The 19,151-nt window shown below is 34.8% G+C and overlaps 2 protein-coding genes across 3 annotated transcripts; both read right to left on the minus strand.

Annotated features, from left to right (window-relative positions):
• Nucleotides 1–7,258: 7,258 nt before the first annotated feature.
• On the minus strand, nt 7,259–16,937 carry LOC144835165 (2-oxoglutarate and iron-dependent oxygenase domain-containing protein 2-like). 2 transcript variants are annotated; one of them, XM_078690226.1, is made up of 7 exons: nt 16,770–16,937; nt 16,279–16,335; nt 15,428–15,538; nt 15,056–15,155; nt 14,563–14,663; nt 13,382–13,639; nt 7,259–7,676 (listed from the first exon to the last, which is right to left on the minus strand). In XM_078690226.1, the coding sequence occupies exons 1-7, from the start codon at nt 16,896–16,898 to the stop codon at nt 7,650–7,652; spliced, it is 783 nt and encodes a 260-aa protein (XP_078546352.1). In that variant the 5' UTR covers nt 16,899–16,937; the 3' UTR covers nt 7,259–7,649. The 2 variants fall into 2 exon arrangements, with proteins under 2 accessions (XP_078546352.1, XP_078546351.1); XM_078690225.1 differs by having other exon boundaries at nt 14,563–14,687.
• Nucleotides 16,938–17,207: 270 nt separating this feature from the next.
• On the minus strand, nt 17,208–19,039 carry LOC144835768 (uncharacterized). Its single transcript, XM_078690853.1, has 3 exons — nt 18,430–19,039; nt 17,882–18,059; nt 17,208–17,604 (listed from the first exon to the last, which is right to left on the minus strand). The coding sequence occupies exons 1-3, from the start codon at nt 18,874–18,876 to the stop codon at nt 17,258–17,260; spliced, it is 972 nt and encodes a 323-aa protein (XP_078546979.1). The 5' UTR covers nt 18,877–19,039; the 3' UTR covers nt 17,208–17,257.
• Nucleotides 19,040–19,151: the final 112 nt, after the last annotated feature.

Below are 19,151 nucleotides of genomic sequence, written 5' to 3' on the forward strand. Positions count from 1 at the left end.
CGAAGGTTTTATCGTTCAATGGCTGATGAGAGACATCTATATAAAACTCGACCACAATCAATTTGGTAATCGCCCCGGTAGATCAACGTGCCACTACCTCATTAAACTAGTAGATACGTTAGCAAAACACGCTGAAAAGCCCCATTCAATTTCTAGGCTACTAATAACAGATTATAGCAAAGCATTTGATAACATTAATCGCAATACCTAAGATGCTTTCACTTGGTGCTAGACCAGAAATCATGCCATGGGTATGTGACTTAACAAGTAGATCACAATACGTCTCCTACCAAGGTGTTAACTCTAAAGTTGTCACCCTCCGCGCAGGTATCCCACAAGGAACTAAACTAAGACCTTTGGGATTCCTTTGCATGAATAATGATGTTGACATATCGAACAAAATTACCACCCTTAAATATGTTGATGATATGACGATGATCGAGACCACATTTAGAAACGATATCAATAGACGCAATATGCAGATTGAAGTGGACTCGTTAACCGTTTGGGCAAATTTTATGAAACTTAATCCAAGTAAATGTGCCTCTATGAATGTCACTTTTATGAAAACAGCACTTAATATTGATCCATTAAGTATTAATAACGAAATTATCAATGTGGTTGACTCCGTCAAAATTCTAGGCCTACATAATTATTATTTCTGATCTTAAATGGAACCTCCAAGTTCAAGATATGATCAAACGTGCTAATGGTAGAATTCATATGCTCAAATTTCTCACTACATTTTCATTGCCAAAGCCTGACCTTCTAATGATTTACTTAAGTTACGTTAGACATGTGGTAGAATATGCTACACCGGTTTGGCACCCACACCTTACCGATGAACATACCAATGCTATTGAAAGAGTACAAAAACGTGCGTGTCGAATAATCTTAGGCCACAATTATGTCTCATATGAAGCAGCTTGTTCGATTTTAAAATTACAACCCCTTAAGGAACGAAGAACCGAATTATGTATTAAGTTTGGTACTTCTTTACTTCTTAATTCTGAATTTAAAGAATGGTTACCACCCCTAAGAGAAGAAACCCATAAGTACAATTTAAAAAATAGGAAACACCATACGATCCCCAGTGTCAAAACAGAACGATACAAACGTAGCCCCATTCCCTACCTCGTAAATATTTTAAATAACCGGGGCTAATGCAATTTACTACAATTCATATTCGCGGGGCAATATTATTCAATACTAAACAGTTCCAAATTTCTGTTTTAATCATTGTATTTTATCATATAATGTATAGTTTAAATTGTAATTGTATGTTGTTGATTAATGGAGATGCAAATTTTAATGTTAAATGTTATATTATTTATCCAATTTTTATAAATTGTCACGATTGTTGTGATTCAGTTTTTTTAAACTGCAAGACAACAATTGAAATAAATAAACCTTGATTATTATTATAACTTTCTTCCTGTTTAGGAAACATATGCTCTACATAAACACAGTCCTATTACAAGTCTTTGGAAGTGGGGTTGTAATTTGTCATTAGAAAAAAATCCTGACATATGACAGGATTTGAACCCAGGACCCTTGGATTGGTAGCCATGTACAGCTCCACTCCATCAATCAAACAATCGGTGGTGTTAAAGGATTCTATAATATATAATATTCTATAATAATTCCTATTTTCAAATGTTTATAACTGACCAAGATCGGTTGGGACGGCTGTTGCGACCTATAATACTAAATCCCCAGTCGGTTGCTTGATACGAATGTTATAATTATGTACTGTCCCACCCTAAAATGATTTAATTGTTGTAAGACAATAACGTGTGCGATACCATGCAAATAAATACAATTGTATATTTTGTTAATATTTGATTCAATGTTTTAACTTAGGGGTGATGATTGTCGTCAATTTGTTGCTACTCACGCCGAATGAACTAGAAAGTGTGAATAATCTCGTTCTAAACATAGAGTAATATAATGTAGAAATAACATACCTTCTATCTATTAACCAATTGAACATAAAATCACTATAAAGCAAAACGATTAAATCCAAATAATTGTATTTGAAAGTAGCCTGGGTAGCGTTTGTAAACTTGAATAACACTGTAAACTTACATAGAACTAAACTTGACTTGAACAATCTTGAGACAGGATAATATCCACTAATAACCTCTGACTTGGACGAGATGGTAGCAGCAACTGTAAACTTACATAGAACTAAACTTGACTTGAACAATCTTGAGACAGGATAATATCCACTAATAACCTCTGACTTGGACGAGATGGTAGCAGCAACTGTAAACTTACATAGAACTAAACTTGACTTGAACAATCTTGAAACAGGATAATATCCACTAATAACCTCTGACTTGGACGAGATGGTAGCAGCAACTGTAAACTTACATGGAACAAAACTTGACTTGAACAACCTTGAGACAGGATACAAATGCCTATCCTGCACCAATTCAACACATTTAAGATGAACTTCCTTATTAGAAATAGTTCATAATTTCAAACTTAATGGTCTTGTTCAGGAAGTGAGGTTTAAAAAGGAAACATCTGAAAATATTGTACAGTAACAAATACTAAGTATGTTAACTATATGTTTTGCCTGTTAATCTTCAAGAATTGTGAATGTATGAATTGTTTAATGAATACAAATTACAAGATAAAATCGGCGAAAATGATGAATTATGAAATGAATTGTATAGCATTGTCAAGCCTATTAAAAAGTCAACCACGGATCTAGATGTATGAATAATAACACAGACAAGTATAGCCATCCCATTAACAACATTTGCATTCGGAATTAAATTGTAAAGTAAGATGTATTATCGTTGGATAATATAAACCCAGATTATAGAATGGAGGCGCAAATATTTATATTGTTCTTAAATATATTTTCACGTAAAGTTCTTTCCTGTTACCGGAAATGTTGTCTATTAACAATCTCCTACAATGTACTACAATGGGTACTGACATTATTGACGCATTCTCGAGGGTAATCGATTATTTAACATTTGGTAAAAAAAGATAGGTATCTGAAGCAAGATGCAAAAAGACATAATGCATTATCGCTCCATCAACTAAGAACGGCTATGCACCACCACGCACAAAATCAAGAAAGAGTTCTCAATCTGTCAATCCTCACTGTGTCCACACTCATTGTCTCGTCCTCAAGATGGGATATCATATATTGTTTTAATGTTGTATTTAGTACGTTTAAATATAGGTGTCGAGTTGTATGTTATGTCATACCATTGCTCACATACAGGTGTCGAGTTGTATGTTATATCATACCATTGCTCACATACAGGTGTCGAGTTGTATGTTATATCATACCATTGCTCACATACAGGTGTCGAGTTGTATGTTATATCATACCATTGCTCACATACAGGTGTCGAGTTGTATTCTATGTCATACCATTGCTCACATACAGGTGTCGAGTTGTATGTTATGTCATACCATTGCTCACATACAGGTGTCGAGTTGTATGTTATGTCATACCATTGCTCACATACAGGTGTCGAGTTGTATTTTATGTTATACCATTGCTCACATACAGGTGTCGAGTTGTATGTTATGTTATACCATTGCTCACATACAGGTGTCGAGTTGTATGTTATATCATAATTCGTGTTTCCGCAGCAATGTGTTTTTCATTCGATTTTTGTCCACTTTTTTATTTTATCTCTATTGTATCAAAAAATAATTAAAACACCGCTAAAAACACCCAGAATAATATAGTTTGGCATTTTATACTTTTGTTATGTTTTTGCGCGCATCATCTAATTCACACAGTACAATTTTTCTTTATAGCGTCTTTTATTTTCGTAAAGTAAAAAGTAAAGTCTAAAGTTCCATATCCACTATTGCTTTTATTTTAAAGTGAAGGGATAGTGTATAACAAATTAATGGACGTAAATACAGTAGTTCCGAATTTTATTCGTGATAATTTGTTTTACAGCTCACTATGTCGGTCGGTCGGTTGGTTGGTTGGTCGGTCGGTTGGTCGGTAAACACTAACTTGAGCACGCGACTGCAGCCATGTATATGATATTGTTTTATGTAAACATAGGCCTACAACTGAAATTATATATATTGTGATTTTGTTCTATTTTTATACTCTAATCCACTCCTCCTCTTTGGATCCGCCTTGGCATGTTGTATTACAACATTAGGCCTATCATAACCATCCCACACGTTAGCAGCTAAAAAGTTTGTTTGAAGAAGAACACAAATTCGACAAAAAACGTATACACAAAAAAGTAAAGACTACTAAAAAAACTACTAGAAACTTAAAGATGACAGCATTAAATATAATATTAAATGACGGGTATTAGCCAAATGTAAGCCTTATTCCAATATAAGTAAACGCTGCAACCTATGTCTGCTAGGGAAATGTTTCGTTATAATATATAAGCTAAGCCTGATATTTGCTCTCTTAATCAAAGGAACCAATTATTTAGCACATGCAGGCATAGAAGAAAATTCTTATTGAGATATCAAAAGTAATAATTAAAGACACCTAATAGATAAGTCGAACAGTCGAATGTACAACTTGTTCTGTCGCTTGCATATATTAGCTTCCTATGACCATTGTACTTAATTACCAACTTTACTCAGAACCTAACACCTCATGAAACAGTCTGTAGTGTTAATAAATATGTTGAACTATTAACCTGAGTATTGATTTTTCATATATATATATATATATTTGTGTATTTTTGTTGCAATGAATTGATTTATTTCATACCGTTATACATTCAAACATAATAATAGGGCTACTGTATTTAGCCTCTTTGACTCGAAAATGCATTGGTGACTTCCTATTTTCTTTCTGTAGAATCGAAATAAAAAGAATAAAATGAAATCTTTTTCAATAGTTTGTCAAAGTACTTTTATCAGAGTGCGCTTTTATTCTTGCCCATGCAAAGTATATAACCACATGTTAAGGCAAAAAAAGACCGTGCGGAGCACGGGTTACTGCAAGTACATATACATGCTATTACAAAGCGCTTTGAAACCTTTGTCTCTTGCGCTTTATAAATGTTATTTATTATTATTATTATTATTAAAGTACTTCCTAGTTCTACATAGATTGGCCTTTGGTGGTCGTAAAACAGTAATGTAACTGTTAAGTGGGGTCTTTCATAATCATAACATTTTCTGCATTTTTATTATCATTTTCAGTATTTTACCATAAAAAAATCCAATGCTAAAAGATAAAATACCTAGAGTTGATAAAATAGGATTAAAATAGTGTTATCTATGGAACGCCTTCACTGCCTCCGGAAGCAAACTTTAATTCTATTCGGCTCTTTTAAAAAGAGCTGAACGTAATAGAGAAAGGGCCAAATAAAAAAGCGCCGAATGCTCAAAGAGCCGAACGTAATGGTAAATGGTCTGAATAGAAATGGACCAAATGCTGAAAGAGCCGAACGTAATGGTAAAGGGCCGAATAGAAAAGTGCCGAATGCTAAAAGAACCGAATAGAATTGAAGGTTGTGGCCCGGAGGCAGCAATGGCGTTCCATAGTTATCAACTCCAATTTGCTTGAGCTTTCTGAGAAAGTAGAGTTTTTGAGATGCTTCTTGGAAATCATAAGAGAGTTAGATTCCTATTGTAATGTTTTATCTGTTATAGTACCCAAATATTTATATTGGATGATTCTTTCAACTAATACATTATGCTCTGCAGTAAGTCTATTATCATCTCTTTGGTTTTGGTAATATTAAGAATTAAGTTCATACCTTCACACCAATTTAATAGGTTTATAATATAAATATACGCGTGGAACAGTAGGTCTAATAAAAAATAATAGGGCCCTATTAAAAATATAAGTTAAAATCGGACATAATTGCTTATTGCACACTTTCAAAATTCTAATTCCCTTTTGTTTTCGATTGAATAAAAAAAATGAACGGACATAACATAACATTGTCAGGCACTCTGTAAAAAAAACTGCATGAATAAAAATAATTATTGTACATAATATAAAAGATTCCAACCATGTCCAAATCGATGTGATACTGTAATGTACAATCAACTGTACAATGTAATTGATTTTATGTTTTCTTTACTTCTACTACTTTACTTCCTTATAGGCATAACAATACACGAATCAGAGCTTGTTTCATTTTTCTTTTAAGCTGCGCCTGTTTTTTTTCTCCGAATTACTAGTATTTATTAAAACAAATTAATCAGTAAATATTGTTGAACTTTTAAAGCTGCCTTATATAAAGCTGTAAAACAAATAATATTTGGAGCATAAATTTGTTTCATTTTTTCTTTTACAATTACCACACTTCCGATTTACCGGTACTAGAAAGATTTGTTTATTAGATAAAAAGATCGGTAACAATGAGAGGCCTGTTATTGTACTTTGTATAACTTCCTTATATTATTCATATTGGAGCAATAATACACTGTGCTATTTAAAACTTAAAGATAGAAAACAAGCACCACCAGTTTCTGTATCACTGTTTGTTATTCACGATTTCATTATTTTTCTCAAGGTGTGTAAAGCAGAACAATGCTTGTAAGCCTACCAGATCGACTTATTTATTAAGAAAAAATATCGATAATAATGTTCTTGTACTTTTTATAACTTTATGTTTATGAATAATTGTTATTAGCAAGAATACATTGTGGTTTATATAAGTTTAAGATAGAAAAACCAGCACTAAAAGTCGTATAATTTGCAGCTGTATAGCAAGAATCAATCATAACTGGATACTAGTTTTAATGTACAAAAGATTAACTTATTTAAAACAAACTGTCGCGACACAACGACATTTCTTGATTTTAAGCTAAATAGACAGGCAGCATTAATTCTTCCCAACGTTTTAAAGTAGCACTAAAGAGCAGAATTATTTTTATTTATTAATTACAACATAACGCACTCCTAGGTAACTAAAATATAACGAATGTCAATTCCAGGAAGGGATCTGACCCTTCTGCTAATAACAAGCACAGTCTGTAATCGTATGCGTAGAATGTCGAGTGCTCGGTGGCAGCACATGGTCACGGTAAAACTGGGCATTTTGTTGATATCTTACACTGATGTAAGTACTAGGCCTACATTTAATGAATCACAATTAAGGTGATTAACCTTTCTCTAGCTAGTTAACTTGGAACACCATATTTCACACATTGTTAAAGTGTGTCTGTAATTTACCTTAGCGGAGGTGTAAATTGCTAATTCGTATTTCCTATTTATTTAGCAAAAGCATTATCTTAAACGACGTTTTCTGTAGGTATAGTTAATAAAAAGAATAAGTGCTGATACTGCTAATATTTATTTGTCCATATGAAAAACATTAAAACATAAACAAAAATACATTATGAAACTGGCGAATAATAACAATAATACAAGATACAATTTAAAACATGTACAAAATGAAATCACTCTAAAATAAATTGCATTGCCTGCCTTGTACATCCTACATAAACAAATATGCAATTTAGAGTAGTAGAACTTGATTAGTTCATAAAAAGCTTACGAATAGCCTACCCTACACTATATTCGAAATAGACTCAATTCAAGACTCAAGGGGCGTTTATTCCAAGGGATGTTTTATGGGAAGAGGGGGTGGGGCGGTTGCGTTTATTTAAATAACCGTAATTGGTTCTCTAGGCCTGGTGTATATATCTTCACAGATATGGATGGATTAACCATTGTAAACGCACCAGCTGACCTATAAATAAATAATAATATACATTTATAATACCTTATTATTTATTTCAAATACAGCACTGCCAAATTTATATTGACATCCGAGTTAGTGGTGCAACCAAAATAAAACAATTGAGCAAAATAATGAAAGGAAACAAAAAAACGCAACATAAAAATATATACAATATATTATTTATCCTATTGCTCTTTATTCATTAACCATCAATATAGTTGATTTTATACGATACATTCCCACTGTCCAAATCATCCTATCGCTCTTTATTCATTAATCATCAACGGACAACCTTCCGATGGAGCTATAGTTGATTTTATACGATACATTTCCATTGTCCAAATCATCCTATCGCTCTTTATTAATTAAGGGGTAACCGTATAATATATAATTAATAATAATAAATGCAATGGCAATTAGGGCCTAGGCTATTACAAATAAATTCATATATTATTTTATTATGATAAGGAACTCTGTTTTAGAATGAGAAAAAGCCGTCCCAACCCAGATTTGAACCCAGCTATCAATAAATAATAATATACATTTATAATACCTTATTATTTATTTCAAATACAGCACAAATTTATATTGACATCCGAGTTAGTGGCGCAACCAAAATAAAACAATTGAGCAAAATAATGAAAGGAAACAAAAAAACGCAACATAAAAATATATACAATATATTATTTATCCTATTGCTCTTTATTCATTAACCGTCCAAATCATCCTATCGCTCTTTATTCATTAACCATCAACGGACAACCTTCCGACGGAGCTATAGTTGATTTTATACGATACATTCCCATTGTCCAAATCATCCTATCGCTCTTTATTCATTAACCATCAACGGACAACCTTCCGACGGAGCTATAGTTGATTTTATACGATACATTCCCATTGTCCAAATCATCCTATCGCTCTTTATTCATTAACCATCAACGTACAACATTCCGACGGAGGTATAGTTGATTTTATACGAGACATTCCCATTGTCCAAATCATCCTATCGCTCTTTATTCATTAACCATCAACGGACAACATTCCGACGGAGCTATAGTTGATTTTATACGATACATTCCCATTGTACAAATCATCCTATCGCTCTTTATTCATCAACGATCAACGGACAACCTTCCGACGGAGCTATAGTTGATTTTATACGAGACATTCCCATTGTCCAAATCATCCTATCGCTCTTTATTCATTAACCATCAACGTACAACCTTCCGACGGAGTTATAGTTGATTTTATACGATACATTCCCATTGTCCAAATCATCCTATCGCTCTTTAATCATCAACGATCAACGGACAACCTTCCGACGGAGCTATAGTTGATTTTATACGAGACATTCCCATTGTCCAAATCATCCTATCGCTCTTTATTCATTAACCATCAACGTACAACCTTCCGACGGAGTTATAGTTGATTTTATACGATACATTCCCATTGTCCAAATCATCCTATCGCTCTTTATTCATCAACGATCAACGGACAACCTTCCGACGGAGCTATAGTTGATTTTATACGAGACATTCCCATTGTCCAAATCATCCTATCGCTCTTTATTCATTAACCATCAACGTACAACCTTCCGACGGAGTTATAGTTGATTTTATACGATACATTCCCATTGTCCAAATCATCCTATCGCTCTTTAATCATCAACGATCAACGGACAACCTTCCGACGGAGCTATAGTTGATTTTATACGAGACATTCCCATTGTCCAAATCATCCTATCGCTCTTTATTCATTAACCATCAACGTACAACCTTCCGACGGAGTTATAGTTGATTTTATACGATACATTCCCATTGTCCAAATCATCCTATCGCTCTTTATTCATCAACGATCAACGGACAACCTTCCGACGGAGCTATAGTTGATTTTATACGATACATTCCCATTGTCCAAATCATCCTATGATTAGAATTACACCACGTAGAACTAGAAACGGGGAACACCGATCGTCGAAAAGTCAATGTAGAACGATTAAGCAAGATAATCTAGTTGAACTCTCTAATGGGAAATGGACTCTTCCCTCTTTATTTATGACAAATGCTCGATCTCTAAATAATAAAATGGATGAACTGGCTACACGCGTTAGGAAATCTAAACCTGTCGTGATTGCAATTACTGAGACTCACTTAAATCCCGCGTTTCCTGACAAGTTGATAGAGTTAGAGGGATACTCGATGGTGCGACGTGATAGGCAAAATCGCAGCGGTGGAGGTATCATCATGTATGTTCGTGAAGACCTATCTTATCGAGTTTGGTCTGAACTTAATAACGAATCACTGGAAAGTGTGTGGATAACAACCCGGCCAAAACGTTTGCCGCGACAATATTCGAACATCTCCTACGGCCTTATCTATCACCCGGAGAGTTCTGTAAATAATGATTGGGAAATGGCGTCTCACATTACACAGAGTTTAGATTATATTTGTAGTAAACATCCGGAATCAGGAATAATCGTCACAGGAGACTTCAACCGAATGAGAGACAACCTTATTGTTAAGTATCCCTTAAAACAGATCGTTAAAGTTTCAACTAGAGATCGCGCATCACTTGATTTAATATATACTAATATGAGCGATGTTTTTAATGCACCTACTAAAGAATCACCTTTAGGACTGTCTGATCACAACGTCATCGTATGCACCCCAATCGTAGGAACATTTAAATCGCCTAACGTCTTCGCTTACCATACAAAACGTAGCTGTAAACCGGGTGCCAAGGAAAACTTCGAACGCGACATTAATAACATTAGGTGGCAAGATCTATATCGAATGGATGGATGCTGTAACCAGTTTGAACTGTATCATAAGAACATTTCTGAACTCTTAAATTTACACTTCCCCCAAGTAACGATTAAAAGACTTCTTAAAGATAAGCCATGGGTTAATAATGCGTTTAAAGGTATCGTTTCTAGACGGCAAGCAGCTTTTGCAATTGACCCCATGTCTGCCGAATATAAGAAACTTAGAAACTTATCTAACCGAATGGCTAAATCTTTGAGAGGTGATTTTTATCGTAATAGTATTGCCCAGTTATTCTCGTCCGATTCTAAATCTTGGTGGAGGGGTATTAAACAATTTCTTAATCTCGGAAAGGGTACTAAGTACTTTGAAACTATGGCTAATGAATTATGTAACGGGAACGTATACGATCTTACCACGAAAATTAGTGGTTTTTTCCAGTCCCTGACTTCTGAGTTCAAACCTCTTGAACCAAAAACCAATGATTGTAACACTGTAGTACCACCCCATTTAATTATCACGCCAGAGACAATTGAGTCTAAGCTTAAACTTGTGAAATGTAATAAAGCCCCAGGCCCGGACGGAATCCCTCCGTGGGTACTACGTGATTTTGCCAATGTCCTTTCCAAGCCAATAAGTGCAATAGTTAACTCCAGTTTAAGGGAAGGGGTTCTCCCCATGCTTTGGAAGTCAGCCGATATAATCCCCATTCCAAAGGTTAACCCACCTAAGGTTCTTTAGAATGACTTGCGTCCTATTTCGCTGACTTCCACCACCATGAAAGTTATTGAAGGGATCGTAGGGGAAATGATTTGGGTCCAAATTAAAGATAAAATCAAGTTGAATCAATTTGGTTGCTCTAAGGGTGTGTCTACCACTGACGCTCTTATACTTTTGTTAACCGAATGCTTTAATGCTACTGACCAAGGAGATGAAATGAGATTATTATTGCTTGATTTCAAAAAGGCTTATGATTTAATTGACCATAATATATTAATTGATAAGTTGTATAATTTAGGGGTCGAAGACCATCTAATCTCTTGGATCTATGCTTTTCTATGTGATAGAAAACAACGTGTTAAACTAGGCGATGAATTGTCCCCTTGGACAGTCGTTAAGGGTGGTATCCCCCAAGGATCCTGGTTGGGGCCCATGTTGTTTATCATCTTTGTCGACGATCTTCTGGATGGGGTGCCGTGCATGAAATACATGGACGACACCTCCATCCATGAACGCGTCGGCAACGATGGGGCAACTGTACTCCAAACCACTCTTGACGAAACTGTCCAGTGGGCTAAGGATAACAATATGTACCTTAATATTAAGAAAACGAAAGAGATGAGAATTAGTTGTAAAAGGTCAAAGACTGCTTTTGAGCCACTCCATGTTGGAGATTGTAATCTGGAACGTGTTGACGAATTTAAACTTCTTGGTGTAATTATTTCTCATAATTTGTCATGGCAACCTCATATTGATCAAATGATTAGTAAATGTAATTCTAGAATGTACTTTCTCAAACAGGTGCGGAGGGCAGGCCTGGATGCCCCCGCACTTGTCCAATTTTATACTAGTATCATTAGACCAATATTAGAATATGCGGCCCCAGTTTGGGGATCAAATATTACGAAGCAACAGAATCAACAACTTGAACAAATTCAGAGAAGGGCCTTTAAATGTATTTTTCCGCATGCTACTTATTCCGATGCCCGCAGCTTCCTTGGTTTTTCTACCTTAGAAGACCGCCGTGTTCGACTGTGCAAGGATTTTTTTGTTAAAATCAAAGACCCCAGTCACAGATTGAATCATTTGTTACCGGAGGCTCCTTCTGCTGCTTATAATCTTAGAAGACTCCGTGAGTTCTGTATCCCTAGAGTTAAAACTAACCGTTCAAAAACGTTTATTATTAATCACGGATTATTCCAAAAATGGTAAACATTTTGTGTTATGTTTCCGCGACCTTCCGTACCTTTGTGTGTAAATATTATTGAAAATTTTTGAAGTTTTTAACATTTTTTAAATTTGTAAACATTTTTAATACTTTTAAATTTTTATCCTGCAGGCCTATGTCATTAACAATTTGAATTTTATATTTATTGTTTTTATAATAAGTGATTTTTAATTGTAATTTTGTTTTAATTTTTTGATTGTATGTTCTACATTTCTGAATGTCTTTTATATTTGTATATTGCATTTTATTTTTCTGAGTGAAACGCTTTTGTTAAACTTCAATCTTTCGTTTGATTGCAATAAAGTTCTATTCGTATTCGTATTCGTATCCTATCGCTCTTTATTCAATAACCATCGGACAACCTTCCGACGGAGCTATAATTGATTTTATACGAGACATTCCCATTGTCCAAATCATCCTATCGCTCTTTATTCATTAACCATCAACGGACAACCTTCCGACGGAGCTATAGTAGTTGATTTTATACGAGACATTCCCACTGTCCAAATCAGCCTATCGCTCTTTATTCATTAACCATCAACGGACAACCTTCCGACGGAGCTATAGTAGTTGATTTTATACGATACATTCCCATTGTCCAAATCATCCTATCGCTCTTTATTCATTAACCATCAACGGACAACCTTCCGACGGAGCTATAGTAGTTGATTTTATACGAGACATTCCCACTGTCCAAATCAGCCTATCGCTCTTTATTCATTAACCATCAACGGACAACATTCCGACGGAGCTATAGTAGTTGATTTTATACGATACGATATATATTCGGGTCATAATAACAAAATTGTATCGGTCATAATAACAAAATTGTATCGGTCATAATAACAAAATTGTATCGGTCATAATAAAAAAATCATATTGGTCATAAAGTATTACTTAAAATAGAATGTAAACCATTTAATTATGGTGTTCAGGGCCAAAATTATACAAATCGTTGCTTTGTTTTTTATAACCGGATACATTCAGGCATTGTTTTTACTTACATGACGCATGCCTCCAAAATACAATGAGCCCTCAGTGAAATCACTTGTAAGTGATATATTAAGAGTGACCTCTGCATTATCATAATGATAGTTAAGATCCAAATCTTCTCCAATCTTGTACTTTACAACAAAAGCTTTGTGAGAGTCTAACAAGTCTCCACCACAGTCTGGATACAAGAGCCTAGCGAGTGGAGTTATGTAATTCTGACGTAAAGGTGTGATGAAGTAGTCATCAAATCCCAATTCATTCATTAATACCTACAACAAAATACATTTTGAGAATTTTAAGCAGGTCTATGCTTTACTAATAGTAGTGGCTTTTATTTTATTTTTATTTATTTTCAATCCTTCTACATAACAAAGAAATCAAATAAATTCTTTAAAAACAAAATCAATATCAAGAAGTAATAAAATACAGTAAAAATCACAATGCTTGGTCAATTGTAGATCATGGAAGTCAATGAATTCTACTACATATTATACAAATGTGTTATAATACAATATTGTGTGTAATGCATGTGGTGGCATTTATTTGAGGAAAAAAGTAAATGTTCCGGGCTGTTTATGAGAGGGCATTTATACCAAATGATGTTGTATGGGGTAGGGGAGTTAATTTGAGGTGGGGTGGGGGTTTGAGTAGTTTATGCAAAGCAGGGCATTTATACCAAATGATGTTGTATGGGGTAGGGGGAGTTAATTTGAGGTGGGGTGGGGGTTTGAGTAGTTTATGAGAGGGCATTTATACCAAATGATGTTGTATGGGGTAGGGGGAGTTAATTTGAGGTTGGGGTGGGGGTTTGAGTAGTTTATGCAAAGCAGGGCATTTATACCAAATGATGTTGTATGGGGTAGGGGGAGTTAATTTGAGGTGGGGTGGGGGGTTTGAGTAGTTTATGCAAAGCAGGGCATTTATACCAAATGATGTTGTATGGGGTAGGGGGAGTTAATTTGAGGTGGGGTGGGGGTTTGAGTAGTTTATGCAAAGCAGGGCATTTATACCAAATGATGTTGTATGGGGTAGGGGGAGTTAATTTGAGGTGGGGTGGGGGTTTGAGTAGTTTATGCAAAGCAGGGCATTTATACCAAATGATGTTGTATGGGGTAGGGGGAGTTAATTTGAGGTGGGGTGGGGGGTTTGAGTAGTTTATGCAAAGCAGGGCATTTACGGTAGCCACACTTACACCATAATTGTTCATTGTATTTGGTCTTCCTTTTGGTAAATCTGTGTTTTCAAAATGTTCTATTTCTTCTTTAAATGAATTACAAAACTCTTCAGTAAATACTAGAAAAGAATAAATACGCTCTCCTACATAAAAAAAACAGTTAAATGTGAAACATGAAACATAATTACAGTAAATATACAAGTTTTTGAATGCCATTTTGAGTTATAGAACATCCATTGTTCACAAAATAACAATGAAAAAACATGTAATTTTACCATTTTTTGTGTGCTTGACTTTTCCTTTAATGTGTTTGAAATATGCCTTTTTGTCAAATAGTTTTAATCATATAGGAAAGCCTGCTATACTAGTGTGGAGCTTCGATTTTTATCTTTTTCGATTACTGCTCCATGGCAGAATGAGCTTCACAATGTACAGTTATTATATGGCAATCAGAGAATCCTTTACTAACTTTTTATAGAATTTGATTACAATAGGTCAACTATCAACAAACCTTTTTCAGTACTTATGAGTTTTATCAAACTTTGCATTGATGCATTTTTCTGCTTGCTATGTTCAACCAACTCCAGAAATGTTAGGCTCAGAAATGAAATCTACAACAATTTCAATGAGAAAATATAATACCATAAAGAAGAAAAACTTTCCAACTATTTTAAATATTTTTAGTCAAGATATTTAACTAAAAATATAACTAAAGGGGGAAGTTGTCCTTGTCAGTTGTAGTGAGACAAGTAGTCAAGATAAACGTTTGTTGTAATAGTTGGTCTTTACAAAATCAGACATGCATTCATAGTTGTATTCCGTCAGCAAGGTGTAGTTAACAGGTAAAATATTCTTTTCATTTTTTTACTACTTAATTCCATACCTGTAGTTTGTATATCTCTTGATTGAGTGGTGTGTAATGTTTTAAAATTGTCTCTTTTCTCTTTAAATAATCTTGGCCAAGTAATTTTCTACGTTCTACTTCTGTTTTAACCTGAAATGAATTGTTAGTGAGATAACATGTGTTTAATGGTATGAAATAAAATAAAGAAAATATAGTTTTGCATTTGAAAGTCCCACTATGAGGAAAATTGTCTGCATGAGCCAAATTCTGTTTTATTCCTAGAAGAGTTTATTGACAATTCACATGATATATGTTTATAATATAATAATTATCAAAACTTGTCTTCATTCATAACTTGTCTACGTTTCTTGTTTGTTACCATTATTCTGCTACACATATACAATTATTCTGCTACACATGTACAATTATTCTGCTACACATGTACAATTATTCTGCTACACATGTACAATTATTATGCTACACATGCACTGTATTCTGCTACACAGGTACTGTATTCTGCTACACAGGTAATGTATTCTGCTACACAGGTACCGTATTCTGCTACACAGGTACCGTATTCTGCTACACAGGTACCGTATTCCGCTACACAGGTACCGTATTCTGCTACACAGGTACTGTATTCTGCTACACAGGTACTGTATTCTGCTACACATGTACACTATTCTGCTACACATGTACACTATTCTGCTCCACAGGTACCGTATTCTGCTCCACAGGTACCGTATTCTGCTACACATGTACCATATTCTGCTACACAGGTACCGTATTCTGCTACACAGGTACCGTATTCTGCTACACATGAACTGTATTTTGCTACTTCAGCCAGATAACTTAACATAATTACATAAATTAAAACATCAATTACTTACAACTCTCAGAACGTCTGTGAATCCTTCTTCATTGTCACACCTTTTGTTTTTAAGAATCTACAAAATAATACAAACAATTCACATTTTATTATTAATATTATATGTACTATACAGTAGCTCCAATTTGAAGCTTGTTTCTCTCCATTTCCCATTCACATTTAAATTACATACCATATATGTACTCACTCAGTGCTTGAACGGAGCACTTATGGAAACTACTACAGTACTACCATCATAATGTATAATTTGTTAATTTTGACCTGTGCATGTAAATTATAAAAATACTGCATACCCTAGACTATAAGGCCTATATCATATATGTTTTCAGTATGGCTACAGCGGCAAAAATCTAATTTCCAAAATAAAGGCCTAGGTCTAGGGTAGGGTTAGTTTAGACAGGCCTACTAGTTCTACTTAACTAGGCTCTGCTGTCTAGGCCTAGTAGCCTAAGTGTCTAGTTAAAAAGAAGATTTGGCAGCAACAGGTTTTACCGGTTTCCAAATATCAGCAAATATTTTATCATCTATATACGTCACATGCAGTTTCAACTTAGGTAAAAATATGTTATGGGTGTAGTAACAGCTACAAACATAGAAGCTCTTTCTATCATCAAGACTCATTTTATTTTCTAGGCCTACGTAACTGTATGCTTACTGTTCTGTAGCAAGCTTGGCTTCATCTTGTTGATTGATTGATCGCAAAAATCATAACAAAAAACATGTGTAATAGCTGTTGTTTATTTTAAGGTCACCGAGTCATAACAGAGAGGGCGGTACACAGCGGTTTTTTTCAGAGCCATATATATATGGCTCTGGTTTTTTTATTTTTTTATTAGGAGGAGCTGAGGCTACATTATAGGTGGCGCGCGGCGGTGTTTTTGAAAAAAAAAAAAGAAACTGTAAAGATAGTTTTAAAAATGTTATAAAACAAGTATGTACATTGTAATTTAAACAAAATGAAAGTGTACAGGGAAAAATTCTTACCACACTCTTGCTCTTCCCAGTATGTCCATCATAGCATCAGTTGCAAATAAAACATGCCGTCCACCATCAATGACCACATCGTCTCGAAGAAAGCCTGGTGCTATATGTTGGTTTTGGAGTTCGAATTGCAAGTTGGACGGATGCCTTGGTCTGGACAACTTTCGTCGTAGGTTGGCTTGTCTTGCGAGGCTGGAAGGTTTAGGCAGAGTAGGATGAAGAGCAATTTGACCAACACCGATGTCATCACGCATTATGGTGTCCACGATTTCAGCTGCTGAGTCGAAAGGTCGTTCCAGAGCTGTAGCTTTTATCTTACGACGGATCACGGCCACCTTACCACGTCCTGTAGAGTAAAGATGAAAGGGAAAAAGAAATACACACATTATTAATCATTAATTCACGATCATTTTGAGTTAAAGCGCATGATTTGCAAACATGTTTTTTTAGTTTTATATTGATCGAAACGTCGAGAAACTCAACAGTTTTCGAGAAACTCAACAGTTTTCGGAACAGATATACGTGGTGTACTTTATCAAAAATTTGATTTTGCCATGCATAATATATTGCTGAATAAAAAAAAAATGTGGATGTGAGATGATAAAAACTATAAATGCACGTACCTGGCATCATCCCGCATATGTGCTCGTGGAGTCCTCTAGTATATACCCCATCTCTTTCTAAAACCGTTGCTTTACAGGTTAAGGCAGGAGTCCTACGGTAGCACCGCCAAGTTGTGTTCGCCCGCCTCCGATCAACCTTCTTTGTATATTGGTATCCTAGGCTATCTATCAAAGTTGCCTGTTAAATAAAAATGTCATATGATAATAAATCAAACGCAAAGAAAAGTTAGGCAAATCATGTTTCAACAGTTGGAACTTGCTTCAGAAGATCAACAAATAAAGTTTAAAATATTAATTTATAATTGGACCTGCCTCACTTCTTCCGGAGATTGCTTTATATTATTACATAAGAATAACATGTATAAGCACTGAAACAAATACTATCTAATACGGTATAATTATTTAAAATAACAATAAGAATGTAAATTAAATCAATTCCTTTTATATCCTAGACGGATCTACTTTTTTTTCCGAAATAAAAGATGAATGAATGAATAACAAAAATAAATTCTGAACTATGAAAAGAGCTATATAAAATACACCCTTACCTTTCCTTTCGCCGATGTGCCTTCCTCCACTACGTACTGGATTTCGTCACCCTCGTCGTCATTTCCTGCCACAGGATTCGGCTGTGGATAAGGATTCTCCATCTCGACTTCCTGATGTACTTCTGGCTCAACAAACTGTCCCAGGTCGGCGGCAAACACATCGATTTCATCTGGCATCGGTTGATCATTTTCAGAACATTGTCGGCAACTCCATTCAATATAACCATTCTCCACTCCTCTTAAATACTCTGCTCGCGTCACTCCACTATCACACTCGCGATGTTGCCATCTATCACACTCCTCACATAGCAGTCCTTCTTGATTCTCGATAACAGGTTGTTGGCATTCAATACAAGCGTTCATGTTGATAATTTGATAAAAAGTAATGTTCAATTGGAAAAAACTCCATTTTAAAGGAAAACGCAAGCACCAAAAAGTGCGTGGCATTTCTGTGCAAATAATAGATTATTGTCTTTATGTAATGTTAGATGACGCCGATACGCGGAGCTCCACAGATAATGTGACTAGGCGCGGTTAATGCGCTAACATCTAACATAAATTCAAAACAATTAGCCCCGCGAAGGTGTTGTTGATACACATAATAGTAAAACAATAGGACACAACTTCATTTAAAGTGCTTTATTTGCACGTTAGAATGTTTGAATGTTATTCCACAATTTCATATGTTATTGAATTTACTATAGACCTAATAAGTAACAATA

This window comes from Antedon bifida, chromosome 2 (assembly GCF_963402885.1).
Source record: "Antedon bifida chromosome 2, ecAntBifi1.1, whole genome shotgun sequence".
Taxonomy (NCBI): domain Eukaryota; kingdom Metazoa; phylum Echinodermata; class Crinoidea; order Comatulida; family Antedonidae; genus Antedon; species Antedon bifida.

Bases quoted from the DNA above. Each gene is read 5' to 3' on its own strand.
- LOC144835165 (XM_078690225.1), bottom strand. From the start codon at position 16,898: ATGAGTCTTGATGATAGAAAGAGCTTCTATGTTTGTAGCTGTTACTAC. The intron at 14,688-15,055 runs GTTTGTTGATAG...TTTTTTATGTAG, and splicing joins ACTCATAAGTACTGAAAAAG to GAGAGCGTATTTATTCTTTT. The intron at 13,640-14,562 runs GTAAGTGTGGCT...ATTTTGTTGTAG, and splicing joins ATACAATGAACAATTATGGT to GTATTAATGAATGAATTGGG.
- LOC144835768 (XM_078690853.1), bottom strand. From the start codon at position 18,876: ATGCCACGCACTTTTTGGTGCTTGCGTTTTCCTTTAAAATGGAGTTTT. The intron at 18,060-18,429 runs GTAAGGGTGTAT...TTTATTTAACAG, and splicing joins GCACATCGGCGAAAGGAAAG to GCAACTTTGATAGATAGCCT. The intron at 17,605-17,881 runs GTACGTGCATTT...TTTACTCTACAG, and splicing joins CATATGCGGGATGATGCCAG to GACGTGGTAAGGTGGCCGTG.